The sequence below is a fragment of the Mya arenaria genome, chromosome 10, assembly GCF_026914265.1.
Source record: "Mya arenaria isolate MELC-2E11 chromosome 10, ASM2691426v1".
Taxonomy (NCBI): domain Eukaryota; kingdom Metazoa; phylum Mollusca; class Bivalvia; order Myida; family Myidae; genus Mya; species Mya arenaria.
Window position 1 is genome coordinate 18,782,540 of NC_069131.1, and position 21,807 is coordinate 18,804,346.

Below are 21,807 nucleotides of genomic sequence, written 5' to 3' on the forward strand. Positions count from 1 at the left end.
TTTGCCAGCAGCTTTTGGATACTGATTGGTCACTAATTAAAATACAAATATTGATTTGTTCACCTCTGATTTTACAAAATCAATTGTTGATATGTCCAACAGCTGTATTCCCAACAAGGTTATAACTATCAATCCTCTTGAACCTCCTTGGATGAATAACGACATTAAAATAAAAGTTCGACAGCGTAAAAGAGCTTATAGAAAGGTCAAACGCACTAACAGTCCAATACATTGGACTAAGTTTCGCAAATTGTGTAACGAAGTTGTCGCTCTAATTAGGAGTTCCAAATTGAAATACTTTGACTCTCTTGCTTTGAAACTTAAATCAAGTGAACTCAGTTCTAAGGACTGGTGGAAAACACTTAAGTAATATATCAATCCGATTAAATCACGAGGCATTCCTCCACTACTCAACCCATTAGATGGTCAGTGCGTTACAGACGACCAAGGCAAGGTCGAAATCCTTAATGATTTCTTTGTTCTTCAGACCTACGTTGACGATTCAACTCAAGTATTACCTGAACTTGATTTAACTAATGATGATGCTAAACTTGATTCGATTGTTATCGTACCTTCCGAAGTCAAAGATGCTATAAGCAGTCTCTTGGGTGGTAAAGCATCTGGGCCTGATGGTATTGATGACCTTATTTTATTGAAGCTTCTTCAGAACTTAGCCAGCCTTTGTGTGAATTGTTCAATGCTTTTTTAACTGCTTGTGTTGTTCCGTCTAATTGGAAATATTCAAATGTTTGCGCTGTCTTTAAAAAGGGGGATCCTTCCAACCCATCAAATTATCGCCCAATCTCTCTTTTGAACACTATGGAGAAAGTCTTTGAAAGAATTATATTTAAACATGTATTCAACTTTCTTCGTGATACCAGTTTTTTTACTCGATCCCAATCCGGCTTCCTACCAGGTGATTCTACTGTCAATCAGCTTACCTACCTATATAAAAGTTTCTGTCAAGCTCTCGACAATGGTCTTGAAATACGAGTTGACTTTTTTGATATAAGTAAAGCATTTGACAAAGTTTGGCATCGTGGTCTACTATATAAACTCGAGAAGGCAGGCATTTGTGGTCACTTACTGTCTTGGTTTTCCAACTACTTAGAGAATAGGCGCCAGTGTGTGGTTATTCCGGGAGCCACTTCGGCATTAAAATCAATTGAAGCTGGAGTTGCCCAGGGCTCAATTTTAGGTCCTTTTTTATTTCTTATATAAATAAATGACATAGTAAACTAGATAGATTCAATTGTCAGCCTATTTGCTGATGATACAAGTCTATTTGTTATTGTGAACACACCCCAGACCGCAGACAAATTTACAGACAGAAATAAACAAAATATCTATTTGAGCTGATAAATGGCTTGTAAAGTTCAATCCCAACAAATCAGAATCAATGGTCATATCTAGAAAACGAAACAAACCCATTCATCCGTCTGTGTACATGTTTGACACTGATATCTCGTTTGTTGAATCTCACAAACACCTGGGTATTTTTCTTTCTAATGAGGGAAATTACCATACTCACATTAACTATATTAAAGAAAAAGCTGGGTCGAGAGTAAACATCATGAAACGTCTATGCTATCAACTGGATAGGAGGTCTCTGCAGGTTATTTATTTTTCTTTCATTAGGCCAATCTTGGGGTATGCGGATGTCATCTGGAATAATTGTACACAGTATGAAAAAAACGATCTTGACAAAATTCAAACGAATGCGAACGCATTGTTACTGGTTGCACTTGCCTTGTTTCTCTACGTCTGCTTCACATTGAATCTGGCTTTGAGAGCTTGGAAACAAGACGTGAAAAACACAAGATTTTACTTTTTTACAAAATGAAAAATGGTCTCTCTCCGTATTATCTCTCAAGTTTGGTTCCTCAGACAGTCGGTCAAGCATCAACTAGATCACTTCGAAACGCATCCAATATCTATAGCATTCGTACACATACGTCACTCTATATAAATTCATTCCTTCCTTCGTCAATCTCAGCATGGAATAGTCTCCCAGCTGAAGCACAAAACATTGACACTGTCTCTGGTTTTAAAGTGTACCTTAATTCGGATAATTCCAAACCAAAAACTATGTTTTATTACCTTTTTGTTAAAAATAGTGTGCCCTCATCCCTTTGTGCGTGTGGAGTTCAGGAAACAACATATCATTATCTTCTTATCTGTCCCCTTTATACTGAACAAAGGAGACTTCTTCTCGACTCTGTGGAGGCTTTGACTAACGCAACGCTTCGCAATTTACTATATAGTGACACTGCCCTCACAGAAGAACAAAATAAGACACTGTTCGATGCAGTTCACCTCTTTATTCAAATGACAAAAAGATATGATAGCCAGTGACAGTCACATACTACCTAATATCAATCCTTTCCAGGATTATCTCCTTTCTGTATACGTGTTATTTCATACTACCAATCAGTGAAGAAAAGGCACTGGAAGTTGTTCATCTAAACCAACCACCCTACCGTCTTTCTTCACTCTTATCCTCTTTACTATCTTATTCTGTTCTCAAACAAAATGAACGACTTTTGTATTTGAAAAGTGAAAATAAACTTAGCTTATTATTGCTTTGTTAATCACACATAATGTTTAACTTTTAACTACTATTTTGTCTGTGTACATATTTACATATTTAATAAAAGTAAATGAAGCCAAATCACATTAAACCCTACCATCTGATCTAATCCAACAATATCAATACCATTGTGTCATCTACATTGTAAGCTGTACAAATGTCCGTCATTAAATATGTACTTCTGCTTTAGTTTGGAGAAGAACTTTTTAAGCTATATTTATCTTTCGTTCTAATCCTTTTCTAGATTGTATATGTGTTTTTTGTTTGTCTTTATAATATGTGTGTATACGCTGATGAATAAAATATGTTTAAACTAATATATATAAAGGCTTGTTTCCATTAATTTGACTTATTGCCGGCCTTTTGTCGATATATTTTAGCAAAGGTAGTGATGTTTTTTTTCATTAGTAAAAGTAAGATTGCTCTGTCCCTTCCTGGATCATTAACCGATTTTCTCACCCATAAATTTCTTGTCTACGTCATTGCGTAAGATCTAATGGTGTTATTGTATTACCATGAATCATATATTATATGATTATAATTATAACTGACAATTACGCTGTTTCGCAACGCAGACAAGGCACTATAGGTCATATTATATTCCCCACGTTGTAATAGCCTTAGTACTGGTTTCAACCTAAGGAAGTTACTCTCATTTAAATATCTCCAAAACATGGATAGTATAAGTAAGTTACAAATGAAACTAAATACAATTTGCATTTTCCATCTTCATATAATCTTCGATCATAACGTACCTTTTGTTCTTTGAAATTATATAAGAACCGATGCATTGCTCTATAAGGCGAGTTATACAGTGTTTTTAATATTCTTTTGAGTATTAAGTTCCTTGTTCTTAAATGAGGATAATTGAATCAAAATGTTTCATATTTGCCAGCATAGTTGCTTGGTTACTCGCAATGTTTATACAAGTCAGTTAAAGAGGAAGAGTTTTAAAAGAAAGAAAAACCCGTTCACAGCTCCTGAACTGACTGTTACACGCTTATTTCCAGGAAATAAAGCAGGAAATTAATTATGGCCTAAACAAAAGAGGCATTAGAGAGATGTTTATAATGAGGAAACACAATACATACACGTAACAAATAGTTAAGCCTGGTTAAAGCTAGAGGAATTATTTAATAAAAATGAAATTGCTAGGAAACACACTCAATAACTCCATTTCGCGTTGTTAAAAAGTATTTTTATTAAAATTGATATGGATGTTGACTGCAGCAGTGGCTTGGCTGGTTGCATTACTATTAACGGGACGATAGCACTTGCAAAAGCTTTAAAGGCGCTTAATAAAGGTTGATGTAAACTCTTGTTTTTAATTATTAATGCATTACCTTGTTTAAATCATTTGAATTCAAATAGAAGATGATGGGTACAGATATTAAAATATAAACCTTTTCAAATGTGTTGATAATTGAATACGACGTGGCCACACATCCCCATTATTTTCTTTTGATCATTGAAGTTAAATGAGTTAAACACGATAATGCATTAAAAATTAATAAAACAACAAGATCTGCTTATCCATTACCGAAACTTAAAACTGCTTTAAGAAGCTATAATTATTATTTGTACATGAAACATGACATTCTCCATAGTTAATCTTCACTTGTTTGGCATTTTGACTATATGTTTGTATTTATATTACCATAGCAATCACATGTGTCCAAAACGTAAGAAAAAACCCATAACTCTCGCAAATAACAAAAAAACATTACCCGAATTGACAATCCATCGGGAAAAAATACTACTGGCGTTTGCATTTGTGATCATGCGACATTTTGTATTTATCACCCGTGATTATATATATGGTGCATATCATTTTGTAAAAGTCCGTAGTATACGTATATTCGTTGAAGGAGTAGAATCTTCGAAATATCGTTTCTTATATACCAATGGAGCATCCCTAATAATGTGGTCCTCGGGACGCAACCGTTCCCTTTAGTTAAAATGAAATCTGTGTTAATGGGTAAAAATAAATATGATAATAAAAGGCTTAATAAGAGCTTCAAATTGATGAAATATCCGATGAGGCTTTCAATTAAGGATTAAAATTCGATTTTTTGCATTGTATTATTATTATCATTATTATTATTATACCAGATTTGTTGAGCGCCCTTTTCATAAAAAAATACGTTCAAGGGCGCTTTACAATTAAACATGTGAAACATGTAAACATATCGCAGATATGTGGAAATCACCAAAAGTGACATATTTTAACATATTAAACCAATTCAAGTGAAACTCATATGTTGTAAAAAAAAAAAACACACACACACATAAAGTGTCTTAAAATGCTATATGCAATAAAATAAGCATAAAAAAGTAAAATGAAAATAAGAAATCAACAACATGAAACCAAATATATATATACATATAGTTACTGTAGTTCTGTATCGTAAAAATAAGTAGGGATAAAAACAGTCACAGTTGTTATCTATACGTTGTAGGAAGTTTTGAAAAGTTGTGTTTTGAGAGCTCTTTTGAATGAATTAAGTGATGATTCTTTTCTGATAGTGTCCGGGAGAGAATTCCATAGTTTTTCGGCAGCAACTTTGAAACTCCTATCACCGTAAGAGACCAGTCGACATTTTTGTGGCACAAGGGTGGTTGCTGCACTTGCTGATCTCAGGTTTCTAGTTGACACGTAAACCTCTACTAAATCGCTCATGTAAACCGGTGACTGACCATGCAAGGTCTTGAAAGTTTGAATGATAATTTTATATTTAATTCTATCTTGTATTTGCAGCCAGTGAAGGTCTTTAAGGATTGGTGTTATGTGTTTAAAACGGCTTGTTTTCGTAATGATACGTGCAGCTGTGTTTTGAACAATTTGCAGTTTGTTCGTTGTTGATTTCGGCACGCCATACAAGAGAGCATTGCAATAATCTAACCGTGATGTCACAAGCGAGTTTATGAGAGTCTTGGTGGCATCAGCGGTCAAATATGGCCGAATGTGACCAATCTGTCGTATCTGACCATAGCATGTTCGAGTCACCGAATTAACATGTTGGTCCATGTGCATGTTCGAATCAAGCGTAACACCAAGGTTTCGAACAGTTTTTGATGGTTTTATGCTCGTATCGCCAATTTCCAGTTCTAGATTTTCAACAAGTTTGGAGTGTTTTTGACTTGAAAAAAGAATTAATTCAGTTTTGTCTGCATTCAATTTTAACATGTTTGAATTCATCCATGATATGATTTCTTTTAGGCATTGTTAAACTCGCGTGATTGTGACTACCTTTGATGCTTGGTCAGTTGGTTTAAACGAAAGATAGAGTTGGGAGTCATCTGCATAAAAATGGTGGTTTAGACGATGGTTTTTACAGATAGACCCGACCGGCTTAGTGTACATCGTGTAGAATTTTGGGCCCAGTACCGATCCTTGAGGAACACTGAATTTCATAAGGACCGGTTCAGAGAGTTTGCCGTCGATGCATACCGTTTGGTAGCGGTCTGTTAGGTGTGATGCGACCCATTGACGAGGTTTATCTGCAAATCCAAAGTCAGATTCGAGTCTTTGAAGAAGGGTGTTATGGTCAATGGTGTCAAATGCAGCCGGCAGGTCCAGCATCACGAGTACTGTAACATCACCTGTGTCTAATGATTCAAGAATGTCGTTTTGAACTTTTACCAATGCCGTTTAAGTTATTGGCTTTTCTATATCTTTAGTGTTTTTTGTGAATTATAAACTTAATATGTCATATATCATATCTCATATTCACTCAAGTATCGACTACCATGGTATTTTTTGATAACCAGTCTACTTGGTTTTTTATGTGAACTCTTTATATTATTAGATTAAATACTGGTTAAACCACAGCACAAATATAACAGGGTCTACTATGTTTCAATTAACCTTTAAGTTTCTAAATTGAGATGTGCAACTATTCAATCAAGTTCATTCACTATGGCATCATAATTTGTACAAGTATAATATCGCGTACGTCAATGCAATTTTGCATGAAATCATTAACTGCCAAATGTACTCACGAATTTCACGTAATATAGTTTCTCGTTATGTCTGTCAATAACCTATTAGGACTATAAAGTAGATTAGACGCTTGTATTGCAATGAAGATATCAATAATTCATTTCATTGCTACTGGAACTGAATCTAAAGCATCAGCACTTTGCACTAATATTTGTCAAAGAAGCTATACTAAATTTGCTGGTAATGACAAAGTAAAGTGAGTTTTGGGAATAAGAAAGGTTTCTTCAACGAAATTATTGATGGCTTATCGTCATTATATCATAGGTTTGATTAATAACTTGCGATTTGTCGTTTGAAGTGACGATAAAGTATAACATGATTGTAAACTGTGTGCTTTTGACGCGACGTTGTATGTACTTATTGTACGTTATTTATCTTGATATTAGTTAACAATAATATAATGAAATATCAGGGACACGCCCACTAGCAAATCATTGTATAATGACCATATTTGCAGCACAAGAGAAACGCATAACAGACACTGAACAAGATACAAACAGCTTACAACCAAAACAGAAATACCTTAATGCATAAAAACATTATTCCATAACGGTAAGGGTCACCGCCTTCGAACGGCCAGTGAGACAGGATTTCGTTTGGGATTTAATCTAGTTGTGTGGTACCAAGCCCCCACATATACCATCATTCATCACTAATTGCATAATAATGATAAAAATATATTAATACAATGGAACATTTCAGTGACAAGCCAAGCCGACAATGAAATAGAGACAGACTCGTTTAAACCCCGCATACAAAAAATCCAACCATCACACAAAGAACACACAAAAATCAAAATAGCTTTATCGATCACTAATGGGATTACAGAACGGACAGTGAAACACGATTTCCTCTCACTTTTGGGCTTAAACTTTTTTGTATGACCATAACCTTAAAACAATTCTAAAATTTATCAATAATTACTCAAATAAAATACCTCATCAGAACCTTAAAGTCCTTTTTGAGTTAGCATCAACTTGAAGAAAAATAATAAGCAAAAGATATGTTTATTTATGTGTTGCTTGATCGATGACACTAGCCTCAATAGTTCAGGAAGTCCTGTAAACCCATATGACACTTGATCGATTACTCTATCCTCAATAATTCAGGAAGTCCTGTTTACCCATGTGGTACTTGATCGATGACTTTAGCCTAAATAGTTCAGAAATCATGTTTACATATGTGGTACTTGATTGATCACTATAGCCTTAATGGTTCAGGAGGTCCTGTAAACCCCAGTGACACTTGATCGATGATTATAGCCACAATAGTTCAGGAAGTCTTGTAAACCCCAGTGACACTTGATCAGGAAGTCCTGTAAACCCCAGTGACACATAGGTATTTCTGAACTATTGGGGCTATAACCATCGATCAAGTGCCACAGGGTACTCCAGGACTTCCTTAACTATTGAGGCTATAGTGATCGATCAAGAAGCAAAGGGTAGTACAGGAGTTCCTGAACTATTGAGGCTATAGTCATCGATCAAGTAGCAAAGGGTAATACAGGACTTCCTGAACTATTGAGACTATAGTCATCGATCAAGTAACAAAGGGTAGTACAGGAGTTCCTGAACTAAAAGTGACTTTATGAAATATGCAGAACTTATGTTTGATTTGTCATTATCCGCTTAGAATTTTTCTCAATATGCCTATATATTGACAATGATAATTATTATTTATCTAAACTGTATGACCTAGAATAGTTTTTCCAACGCGGAAATGAAACGGGTTTATGCGAAGAATTAGGTGTTGAAAGAATACGATGGTGTATATATTTTTATTTGAGAAATATTTGCAATGTATACTAATCATATCACAGTCAAGCCGGCATTTATTTTCCTTGACTATTACCTTAAGTATGTTTTCAAGGTGAGACATCAGGTTTTCACAAACACGCAGCGACCGCACAAAGAATTTCTTAAATCAGCATATTTTGAAAGCGTTCATTTCATTATCACATGTTCTAACGTAAAGTGCTTACAGTACCGTACTTATAAATTGTTCATATTAGTTATAATATCGTTATATTTTGTTGACGTAATTTCTTAAGAAAAACCTTCAAATTACTTTCATTATTGTTTTCTTAAAACATATTAAAAATGAGCAATACGTGAAGCTTTTATGTCAAATTCTCAAATCTATAAACAGTAGAGTAAGTATTTAGACATTTATGCGAGTAAAAGTGTATCATTACATTTTAAATATGTACGTTTCAAGAAAACAAGTGACCTTCAGGTTTGGATTTCATACTATGCTTAAATGCCAAGCATATCAGTTTGGAATACAATTTTACTCAAAACACCTGCAACGTTTTCACTTTAAACCTAGTTGATAGCGCAATCGTATATACATGAGATTGGCGCAGTATAAAAAATACGAAAGTATTAACAATGTTTCCTGTAGAACATCATTTTTAAAGTTATTACTCATTACGGAATATTAACGTAAAATGCATGCTGGGCATAAATCTTTAATCAAATACATATAAAGTGACAGAGTTTGAAGCGTGTCAGCCGTCAAACCACAAGGTCACCTTAGGCGGAGTCTATTTGATATACTCACGAAGACAGTCAAATACCCTATCCAATTAAGGTTACGCCAAATTGGTAGGTTTTACTTTATTTCATATCCGCTATTTTAATAAACAAGGATTACATCATTAGAGCAAACATTTGATATGTCTTCCAAGCATTTTGTTTCCTTAATTTCAATGCACTTATAATACTACATTGGATTAAAACGGTATCCCAGTAATGATAATAAAAAACTGCAACTACAAGCCTTTATCACTTTCATAATAAAGGGTGTTGTACGAAGAATAACAAACAAGTTATTTAGCATCTATCAGAAAGGTACTTAAATTATAGAGGATCACATCATGAAACCTGAACAAACCTATGTATATATCGCAGAAAGCTTAATGAAAGTACATGTATTGCTGTTTCATTAAAATCCTTAACACATCCGTTACAATGTGTCAACAAAGAACTGTTCATTCAAAATCTGTAATAGCCAAACATTACTCGTTAGATGAACGTTTTAATTTTTTCAGACATTTAACCGCAACCTGACGAGCCAAGATGTTTGGCTTTGTACAAAGCTGCTAATATGTCATTAAAAAGTCTGAACCAAAATTTGTCAGCTTGTCCCCGTCCTGAAAGGAAAAAGAGAGCTGAAAACCTTAAGCTCTGTGTGTTTCACTTGCCATCAAATTCTAATGTAAATTGTGCAGCACTGCTTTTATTATTTTGCAGACGGACTCCATGGCTTTTACGTTAAGCAAAATTCGCCAAACGTTGTATATATAGTCAACTATAGTAGACAACGCTATGGCTATATTAACCAAACGCATTAAAGGATGCAATGCAAGTTTAATTGCTGATGTGCTTAATGTAATAACATGTAAAACATTTGATAGATTAAATATTTTTTCGATAATTCCAACAGATGAAGTTTTAAAAAGGGCATAAAATGACACTGAGACAACATTATCAAAACAATAACTCGACCTGTATTATTACTCCCTAATTTACGAGAGAGTAGTGTGATGAAATCCGTTCGTTTAGAAAAAAAAGACAATAATATATGTTTGGCATCTTCAATAGACATTCCCCGGTATCTATGTCAGACGATTTCAACTTTATTGAGGCCAAGAATAGGGCCACTCTCCCTCAGTATTGCTCTTGGTATAAGTTATTTTACCGATCAAAGAAATGATGCATAAGACTTAAATAAAGGGGGAATCAAGTTAGAAGTATGCTATAGCAGATTACACTATTGAGTGACGAATTTCATTTGGCACCACTTAATTGTTAATTGTTTATGCTGTCTAGGTTATAATTGGTCAAACCTTAGTAAACAACGGCCTTATTGTGTTATTTTAAGGTATTAGTAACAGACTGTGGGGTGTTGACCAGAGTAAGGCAAATGTATATGCGGACGTCCTGTGAACACCGTCGCCCGGCGGCCGCACCAATCTATTCTAGAGGTATATGAACTGAAACGCGTAAAGTCATGACATGCTACACGCAATGCCTTTTACAGCACCGATGTGAACTGATACACTTGACCGGGTGGCAATAGAAATGGTACCCGCGCAGATAGCACCTTTATATGCTTATAGTTCTCTGAACATCGAGCTGTTTTTGGATGACTTAATGTATTATTATGCAGACCCTTCTTAAACGCAATGTTATTTATCGACCGTATTGATCCATGGTGTAGGATGTAGAACATGTGGGCGAGACGTATCAATTGGTGCAAACAATAGATAACTCTGCACTTATAACCGATTGTTGTAGCATATGATAGTGTCGTGAATGATCAGTACTATGTAATCGGCAGCTTCGGGCCATGATTTTCCTAGGTTGTGAGTCTAAAGAAACTTTAAGAAATTGGACAGACCCTTGGTATACGATGACATGGTGCTTTGAGCTATAACCGAGTTTAAGAGTTTTTCAGCTCCAGTGAGTAAATGAGGATGAGGAATTCCGCAGGCAAAACCTCCAAACATGTGTCCGCCTCTAATGACAACTGGTGGAACTTTTTCCATTTCTTGCGTTAAATAGAATCATAAATGGAATTCCTTATTCGTATGTAAAGCGCTCAAAACAATGTCATGTGACATGATGTACCGAATTAAGGGTCGGAGTAGGTGCATGACGCGCTTTGAGTTGAAGACTACTTAAGTAGTTCGACTACGCACGTTTTTTCATACTTTTTGGCAGGGGGCCAAAACATTTACAACTATTAAACTGGAAACGAGCTCTATAATATAACATCCTTTAATATACAGACCAATGGAGGAATGTTGCAAACGTTCCAAACAAGGTGAGGACGTAGCTGTACCGAATTAAGGGTCGGAGTAGGTGCATGACGCGCTTTGACTTGAAGACTACTTAAGTAGTTCGACTACGCACGTTTTTTCATACTTTTTGGCAGGGGGCCAAAACATTTACAACTATTAAACTGGAAACGAGCTCTATAATATAACATCCTTTAATATACAGACCAATGGAGGAATGTTGCAAACGTTCCAAACAGAGTGAGGACGTAGCTGCAACCAAATGTCTTATTTTTGTTGAACTCATAATTTCCACCAAAGTTAATGAGAAGGAGATCGAGGGGTGAAAGCGAAAAGGTCCTAACTGACATTTTGACCAAATATCATTTTTTGTTATATTTGTAATAACAATATCTAAATACATCTATTATAAAGAAATAGTAGCTCTATGTAGTCATTAAAGGTATGAAATTAAGAAGTGTCCAAAAGTTCTAACTGAAATATGAATAAATCTTTAATGCGAAAAAGTTCTATGTGCAGCCTAGCACTTAGAACTTTTTCGCACTAAGAAATTTTTGTACAACAGTGAGTTCTATCTGATACATTTTTTTTTTGATAAATTTGAAAATAACATTTTTCTCATATACAAAGTGACAGTAGTTGATGCTTGTTTTATATCTATAAAGATATTTTGCCTCTTTTAATACAACCAACATCACTTAGAACTTTTTCACGCTCCTTTTTTAAAAGTCAACACAAAAATTAGTGCGAAAAGGTTCTAAGTGCATGCAGTGGCATACCATAAAGTCATTTGGTGTTGGTTAAAAAGAATCTTAGTTCAGTTAGAGTGCTATTAGTGTCCAAAATGTACTTTTTAGTGCAAAGTGTTAATTTAGTAATGATTAATTTATGAAATTAGTGCAAGATAATGTCAAAAGTATTAAATAAACACAAATATTCTTGCATTTCGCATATCATAATGTTGAACAGCGCATGCCCCTTTTTTGTTGATAGCTAAAAACTAAATTCCTTCATATAAAGGTAATCTTCAGTTCACCATGTATGAAATATTATGACCCTTTTTGAATTGACAGTTACTGTGAAATCATTCAAAATTCCCAATTTGGGCATGTTACATCTGGTTTTTTCATGTTAAATTTGAGTATATTTTGTTAACTAATTGTCACCAATAGTCTCAGATCTAAATCTTATTTCCAAATACCAACGAAACAAAACTCCGAGAAGCAGGATAAAATTCCTAATCTGCATGTACACCACCACGCTAAAGACTTGCTTATGGACCTGGAATTATTGATCATGCAGTTTACTACTGTTCATGATGTCATTATTGATGATGTCATATCAAAATTAATGATGTCATATCAAAATTGATGATGTCATAATAAATTTCTTCATAAATAGGTCAAAAATACTATGGAATTTACAACTTTGTTTTGATGATGAAATATATGTTTGAATTCATGCGAATAGTATTTCAAATATCCACATTTTCTGGAAGAATTTACAGTTGAGTTCCAAGACAATACAAGGAAAGATGGTAAGGAATGTTATTTATAAATGAATCTTGCTTTAATAACATTATATAAATAAAATGGAATACTAACAAATAACTTTAAAACATGCATAAAGTAGGTGAAATATTTTTTGCTGAAATTGTTTTTATATGAGATTAATATTCCATATATGGTAGTGATATTACATGAATAATGATATTTATGCGTGGATAGTTATTGATACTGATTCATGTTTAAAAATAGGATTTTTTGCTTGGTGTTCTAAGTACAGGCATATACTGTAATGGTATAATATTTTCTTTAAGATTTGGTAGATGATCAACCATGCCAGCTTGAGGGAGGAGACAACTACTATGAACATGGCAATTTTAAACAGTTAACAGGGGTACTGGATGGTAATTTTTTGTTTTGAACATTTTGCTTTTTTATTTTAGAACTTGATTGAGTCACTACTCCAATCTAACAACATTGGCTAATGTTTAAGAAATCTGTTAAGGTGATTACTAGCTGATAATCAGTTTTCTTTTATGCTTATGTTGACACCATTTGGTCTGCTATCAAATTAGTGGGACACCTTTTGTATATATCAGTGATTACATTAAATGTAATGGTTTAATGTTATATTTTTCCAAACAAATATTGTTATCATGGTCATAACAAATAAAAAGGCCTGTCAAGTTAAGAAATTACAGGACTGAGGCAAAATGTGCTGGCTTGCATGTTATATCGTTTACTGGAAACACTGCAATTTACAAACAACATAATTATAAAAAGGTAATACCTCATACTCCTTAAATCTTTCTTTCAGTACCGCGTAACTGTTTCTATGATACCAACTACGTTTGTGATTGACCGTCATATTGTCTGAGAGATTTCAACAAAACTCAGAGGTATTTAATTTATCTAAAACATTGTAAGGTGAAGACAAAATGACAAAATTATTGATACCAGATGAAATGTATACAGTACTGACCTGGAGTATAACTTTTGTCTGTTATCAATAATTTTACCCTTTTTTCTTCCCTTACAATGTTTTAAATATATAAACAGTTACTGCTTAAAAGTTTGTAACGATTATAGTACCAGAATAATTTGGTATTAACATTTAATTTTCAGTTGTTAAATGAATAGTATTTATGCTAAGATTAATTGCTTTAGCAGTTTGCATAAGAACTAAAAAAGTGCTCAAGTGTAATTCATGAACTATATGGTGCTTTGACTGGCATTATACCATGGTATACTGTTAAAATATCATGACAGCTTAAGTAACTTATATCACTTATCCTAACATAAATTATAACTTGATGTCTTGCAGAATGATGTCCATATTGGCAAAAACCCATCAAGGGCAAAGCAATCATGATGGGGCTGGGAAGCAATGTACCGTGATGAGCCTTGCAGCCATGATACATGCTTCAGACAAACCTCCGGATAGGTGGACAACATGTGATCTTGACACAATTATAGCAGATGGTGACACCTTGTTCCAGTACTTAGGATATGACAAATCTGTTATGATATGTGAATTACCCTCTGTTATAAATAGGTATTCATTGAAAATATTGAAATCATATTGTGGCTCTGTTGACCTTCAAAAAACTGAAGTGCCATTTTATTGTCTCAAAGATGCTATTTCAGAATTAGTAACATCTTGTTTTATGACAATTGATTGTTATACTGTTGCTGTTATTTGCCACAATGGTAAGTATTACCTTTTTTGATTCTCACAACCGTAATGAGAGTGGAATGCCCTGCGCTGATGGCAAAGCAGTTTCGACAATTCATCCTTCTATTGGACACCTTCTTTCATTTATACAAATTTTCAGCAGCAATTTGCCAACTCATAAACAATACTTTGAAGTAACGCATGTGTCTCTGACAAATACAAAGGCACAAAAAAAACAATCTATTTTAAGCAGTAGTGAGTTCTCTGGATTTTCCAGCATCAGTGAAGGTGAATATTCATGTCGACTTTATGTCATAGAAGAAAACCTTCATACAAATCTTGCTGAAATTCTATGCAATGAAGAATTAAATTCTATGTCAGAAAGCAGCAGTGGTGGTGGAAATGAAGTTGATAGTAATTATGAAAAGAGGAATAGTAGGTTTGAGTCCAGGACTCAACTTCTTGATGATATTGGTGATAAGAGTTGTAGGGATGGGGTGACAAGGGATGTAGATGATGATAAGAGTTGTAGGGATGGGGTGACAAGGGATGTAGTTGACAGTTGTAGTGATAAGAGTTGTAGGGATGGGGTGACGATGGATGTAGGTGATGGTGGTAGTGATAAGAGTTATAGGGATGGGTTGACAAGGGATGTAGATGACGGTGGTGATAAGAGTTGTAGGGATGGGGTGACGAGGGATGTAGGTGATGGTGGTGGTGATAAGAGTTGTAGGGATGGGGTGACAATGGATGTAGATGATGGTGGTGGTGATAAGAGTTGTAGGGATGGGGTGACAAGGGATGTAGATGATGGTGGTGATAAGAGTTGTAGGGATGGGGTGACAAGGGATGTAGGTGATGGTGGTGGTGATAAGAGTTGTAGGGCTGGGGTGACAAGGGATGCAGGTGATGGTGGTGGTGATAAGAGTTGTAGGGCTGGGGTGACGATGGATGTAGATGATGGTGGTAGTGATAAGAGTTATAGGGATGGGATGACAATGGATGTAAGTAACAGTTGTAGTAATAAGAGTTGTAGGGATGGGGTGACAAGGGATGTAGATGACGGTGGTAATAAGAGTTGTAGGGTTGGGGTGACGATGGATGTAGGTGATGGTGGTGGTGATAAGTGTTGTAGGGCTGGGGTGACATGGGATGTAGATAACAGTTGTAGTAATAAGAGTTGTAGGGATGGGGTGACAATGGATGTAGGTGATGGTGGTGGTGATAAGAGTTGTAGGGCTGGGGTGACAAGGGATGTAGGTGATGGTGGTGGTGATAAGAGTTGTAGGGATGGGGTGAAAAGGGATGAAGTTGACAGTTGTAGTGATAATAGTTGTAGGGATGGGGTTACAATGGATGTAGGTGATGGTGGTGGTGATAAGAGTTGTAGGGATGGGGTGAAAAGGGATGAAGATGACAGTTGTAGTGATAATAGTTGTAGGGATGGGTTGTAGTGATAAGAGTTGTAGAGATGGGATGGCAAGGGATGAAGAGGACGGTTGTAGTGATAAGAGTTGTAGGGATGGGATGACAAGGGATGTAGATGACGGTGGTGATAAGAGTTGTAGGGCTGGGGTGACGAGGGATGTAGGTGATGATGGTGGTGATAAGAGTTGTAGGGATGGGGTGACAAGGTATGTAGATGACGGTCGTGATAAGAGTTGTAGGGATGGGTTGACAAGGGATGGAGATGACGGTGGTGATAAGAGTTGTAGGGCTGGGGTGACGAGGGATGTAGGTGATGATGGTGGTGACAAGAGTTATAGGGGTGGGGTGACAATGGATGTAGGTGATGATGGTGGTGATAAGAGTTGTAGGGATGGGATGACAAGGGATATAGATGATGACATTTCTGATGATCTTATAGAAACACTTAATGATTCAGCAACATTTTTACACAATATTAATATAAATGAGTTGCACGTATCAAGCAGTGATGAGAATACCATAGATTACTTTTTACAAGACACAGACTCAGATTATGACAATGTACCTCTCAGCTTACTCGCCAAGAAAAATCAAAGACTACAGAAACGACAAAAAAAGACTACAAATGCCTTGTCAGAAACAATAAACTTGAATATAGACCTGAGCAAGACAGGTGGAAATATACAAAGCTCACAACGAGGTAGAAAGAGAGTTAGAAATGAAATGAAATGGAAGAGGAACATCACTAAACGTCGCAGGAGTGAAGGAAAAAGCTACATCAATAAGAAGGGCCAGCAAAGAAAGAAAAGGCAACCTAAACCAGGATGTGGGCTGAAATGTAAATTTAAGTGCCATAATCAGTTTCATAAAGCCCAGCGCGAAGATATTTTCACTTCATACTGGCACTTAGGATGCAATAATAGACAAAAGCAGTTCATTTTGAAATTTACCAGCAAAACAAAAAAGGCAAGAGGAAAAGAAAACCATCATTCTAGACGTCAAAACTCTTACAAGTTCTACCTTCCAAACTTAATTGAAAATACAACAAGAAGGGTTTGCAAAAGATTTTTCTTAGATACTTTGGACATATCTCAAAAGAAAATAGAAACAGCACATGGCAAAACAGAAATTCCTGGTGTGGCTGGAAAAGATCAAAGAGGTATGTCTGATGGGAGTCGATCAAACAAAACTCCAAGCGATATGCTTGATACAGTTCGTCAACATATTGAATCATTCCCGACTATTGCCTCACATTACTGTAGGAAGGACACTGAAAAACAGTATATTGACAGTACATTAAGTTTGACCAAAATGTATAAACTTTACTGCGAGTATTGTTCAAAACACAATTTACATCCAGTCAAAATACACACATATAGAAAAGTATTTAATACTGAGTACAATGTGAGCTTCTACAAGCCTATACAAGATCAATGTGATCTGTGCCTTTCATATAAATATGCATTGCCAACAGAAAAAGAAAAATTAACTCCAGAATATGAGACTCATATGAGGAACAAGACAAAGGCAAGAGAAAATAAAGAAATTGACAAAGAACAAGCAAAGCACAATGAAAATGTAGTAGTTGCATGCTTTGACCTTGAAGAGGTTTTGCTAACTCCTAAAGGCTTTGCATCAACATTCTACTACAAGCGCAGGTTAAATACATACAATTTTACGATTTACAATTTAGGAAATGCTGATGGCCACTGCTACATTTGGAATGAAACAATAGCTGGGAGGGGTTCTTGTGAAATTGCATCATGTGTTTATGATTTTATAAAATCAAAAGTCTGCAAGGATTCAAGCATTTTATTTTTTATTCTGATAACTGCTTCTCTCAAAATAAAAACAGGCAATATATTGCAATGCTTTGGTATGCATTAAATAAATTTCACCTAACATCAATTGAGCATAAATATCTTGAAAAAGGACACACATTTAACGAAAATGACAGTGTGCATGCTCCTTCGAGAATGCCTCACGACATATGACAATTTACACAACACCTCAGTGGGCATTTATAGTTCAATCAGCAAGACAAAAAAGCCTTACTTTGTCACGGAAATGTCCCTTTTTGACTTCATAAACTTTAGAATGGTTAGTGAATGCCTGAAGAATTTCGACCTTGCTGATGGTAGAGAGAAGGTTAATGTCAGTGGAATCAGGCACCTCAAATTGATAAAGGAGCAACCAAATAAATACTTGCTTAAGTATGATTATGACTCGGCAGATTTTTTGATTGTGAATCTTATTACAAGGGTTCGCAGAGCCACTGAAAATATACCAAATGCAAATGAAATTCCTCTTGTGCAGCTGAGAAAAGAAGCCATTCCAATCAGCATTGACAAGTACAATGACCTTATCAATTTGTGTCTTGAGAACATAATACCAAGGCCCTACCATCTTTTCTATGCCTTGCTCCCACATGGAGATGTTTAATGGCTTCAAAATGTTGGAATTAGATTCACAACCACAGCAAAGCTTTTCTTAGATTTTGTTGATTGTATAAAATCAGCAAGTCTCATGGTTGAGTAACATGGTATTATTTATGTGCAGATGGAAGAATTTGTGGGGTAGAAATTAGTAAATTGTTTTGATACAGAACAGCTTTGTTCCAGTGTTTACTGTCCTGGTCACTAGTGGTGGGCCAGTAAACAGATGGCAAAAGACTGGAATAATTTGAATTTTTTAAGGATAATTCTCTTAAATATAAAATGAAATTTTATTTGATATTCTTTGATTGAAATATATCAAGAACGCATTTAAGCGTAGAGCTATGATACACTATTAAACCTGTTTAACTGTTAAGTTCGCAGCAGTCTTCACTATTCTTTTGTAAGCAAAGTACTACAGCTATGAAAAAATATGAAAGCAGAGCGTAATATAATAAACACGCTCTTTTTAGCATTTTCTCATTTACGGAGGTGAGAATTAAACAGAAAAATAAATAGCAAAATGCATTATCATGGTGTTACACCATGGTACTATTGTCTCTAGAGCAAGACAAACACATTTGTATGTATGATGAATTGGCAATAAAAAAATAAACTTAAATTTGCCATCAAATTCATTTCTAGATACTCATGATATCATACTACGTTTCATAAAACTGAAATAATTTGAAATATTTGAGAATAAATCTCTTAAAGTTGAAGATATGTTAATGACAACAGTTTTATTGAAGTATCTTCAATTTGTATAATGTATTTGCTATAGATTATTTAAATAATTTGAGTTGAGATTATCTCAACGCCTGAATGACTTATATTTTGAAAACACTTGTTGTAATAGATATGCTGTAAATAATTGTTACACACATTTATTGTACAGCAAAATACACTTTTAATTCTACTTGACACAACCTTCTTACTTAATTTCACCATATTGTCATAGTTGTACTCTTTATTTCAAAACTCTTAATTATTATAATGTTTCTTTTGTTTTTAAAGGTTAATGATCACATGTATGCAATTCTGTAATGTATAATTATGTACGTTTTAATCATATATGAATATAAATTTCTAAATCCAATTCTATAAAATCAGTTATCGTTATGGACTGGTTGGTTTCCTAAAATAATCTTAATTAACTGATACTTTTCTATTTAATAATGCTTTCCAGTAAAATAATTCATACAATGCATTTTGGCCAAAAGATGACTTGGTGGACAAAGTAACCGCGGGTTATACAATAGGCAATGTTTTTCTTTGTAATTATTATGTTATCTATAATTTAAAGCTGCACTATCACATACTTACCATTTTAAAACTTTTTAATTTGTTGTCTTGGAAAGAGCAAATTTTTTTGCGTTAATATCTGCAAGCCAATGATATAAGATTGCTGACAAAAGATCAGATCACAGACTTTCATATTTCAGTTTGACAATTATTGGGGTTTTTTTTTGCATGAACCGTTACTACGGTTTTAGATTTAAGGTAATGCATAAAACATCAATTTGGAACTTAAATATAAAATTCTGTGATCTAATTTTTTTGTCAGCAGTCTTACATAACTGATTTTCATGGATTCTCGCAAAAAAAAAACTTGTCAAAACGTCAGTCTGTGAGGGTTCAGCTTTAAATAAACTGTAACCTTTTTTGTAAACTACATTAAATAAAGATTCTTACAGCAATCAGTGTTTAAATGTTTAAAGCTATGTGACTGTAACTGTACTATTACATACATAATCTTGTGTAGTGTGTTAAAAATGAATAGAATGTGACAATTGTTGTAATAAAAGCACAAGTTATTGGACTGATTTGTTCTTATATATATATTAAGGAACAGTGAGCACAACAAATTACTTTTTAATGTTGGGTGGTTTATTCAAGTGAAGATAAATTATAATCCTGAATGTGGCAACCATATCAAGGCCTGAGAGAAAGATAACTTGTGAATTTGATTTTCATTTAATTTGCTGGAATTTTAACAAAGTCTTGCAAAACCAAAATCATTTGATCAGATTAGGATTAAATAACAATCTGTGTTCAATAGTCCAGTTTCATTTTTATAGCAATTATGTATTAACCATTACAACCCTTTCAATATTTATATAAAAAACTATCAATTTACAGCAAAAAAAATAAAGTAACTGCAATATACGTGTGCAATCTACATTGCATTACACAGGAGTTATAAATACTTGACATACAGTAGAAATAAACTCAAAATGAAACTATTTTTGTTTTGTTTTTGAGAACTTACTAGTTAGAATCCTTATTTAAGCACTTTTTTACAATTCACTATTTGTCAGGATGAAATGAGGTTTTAAATGTATATTTTGTTCGCAACCAAGATCTTTTAAGAGGTCTTTAATAATCACTTAGAACTTTTTCGCACTAAAAAAAAAAAAAAAAGGAAAAAAAAAATGTGCGAAAAGGTTCTATGTGACGAATTCTTCATCTTTTTTTGTTGCTGAATTTCAAATGAAAGAAAAACATAAAAAAGTAAGTGAGGTTTAAAAATAATGATTTGCTGTCACTTAAAATATCACTTAGAACTTTTTCGCACTTAAAAGAGGTCAACCAGATTTAAGTGCGAAAAAGTTCTATGTGCATTTTTCTTAAATATCTTTATTGTCTTTCATATTTTATATATATAAAGACAGGTATACTTTAAAACAGGTGATTTTCCTTTAGTTAACAAAGTATTGTACAATTTTATACAATATATACAAAAAGATATAGTTTTTTGCTTCTCCTGTAAAATTTTATAAAATGCAGATTGAACCTTTTCGCTTTCAGCCCTCGAGATGAAAGCCCGATTAGTGTTAAAGTAATAATGTAAATGCTAATGTAATATCCCTTTTCGCCATTAAAGCCAAAAACCCATAAGAAAATATCATATCTGCGAGTTAATCATATTTCTTAATACACAAACCATGATAAATCTTGTCGATCACGCCTAGCCAAGGTCGTAAAGATGTGGATTTAACGAATACCATCGCTTTATTTAGGAATCTTTAAGACTTTAAGTTTCAGACATATTGACAATGGGCTGCCCGGCATATTTCAAATTTAAACAGTATGTAAAACAATCGAACATCGGGTAACGTGACAAAGTCTGTTTACGTTTTGACAGTAAGCACTCGTGCAGTTGCTGGATTTATATGGGCTACAATACCTAACAGGATATTAGCCAAGCTCTGGTAATGGGGTCGGCTTGGACATGACAAAAAACAATCATAGTTCGAAATCAATTTCTGACCTGGATTTCAATGGATCCATAACTTTCCAGTTTCATTTTTTTTTCATCCAGGTTTTCAGCGCTCAGATGCTCTTATAATATTTATATATATCT

The 21,807-nt window shown here is 34.4% G+C and overlaps 1 protein-coding gene across 1 annotated transcript; it reads left to right on the forward strand.

The window, feature by feature from the left end:
- Positions 1 to 14,951: 14,951 nt before the first annotated feature.
- Positions 14,952 to 16,031, forward strand: LOC128204418 (loricrin-like). The gene has a single exon (XM_052905834.1). The coding sequence runs from the start codon at positions 14,952 to 14,954 to the stop codon at positions 16,029 to 16,031; it is 1,080 nt and encodes a 359-aa protein (XP_052761794.1).
- Positions 16,032 to 21,807: the final 5,776 nt, after the last annotated feature.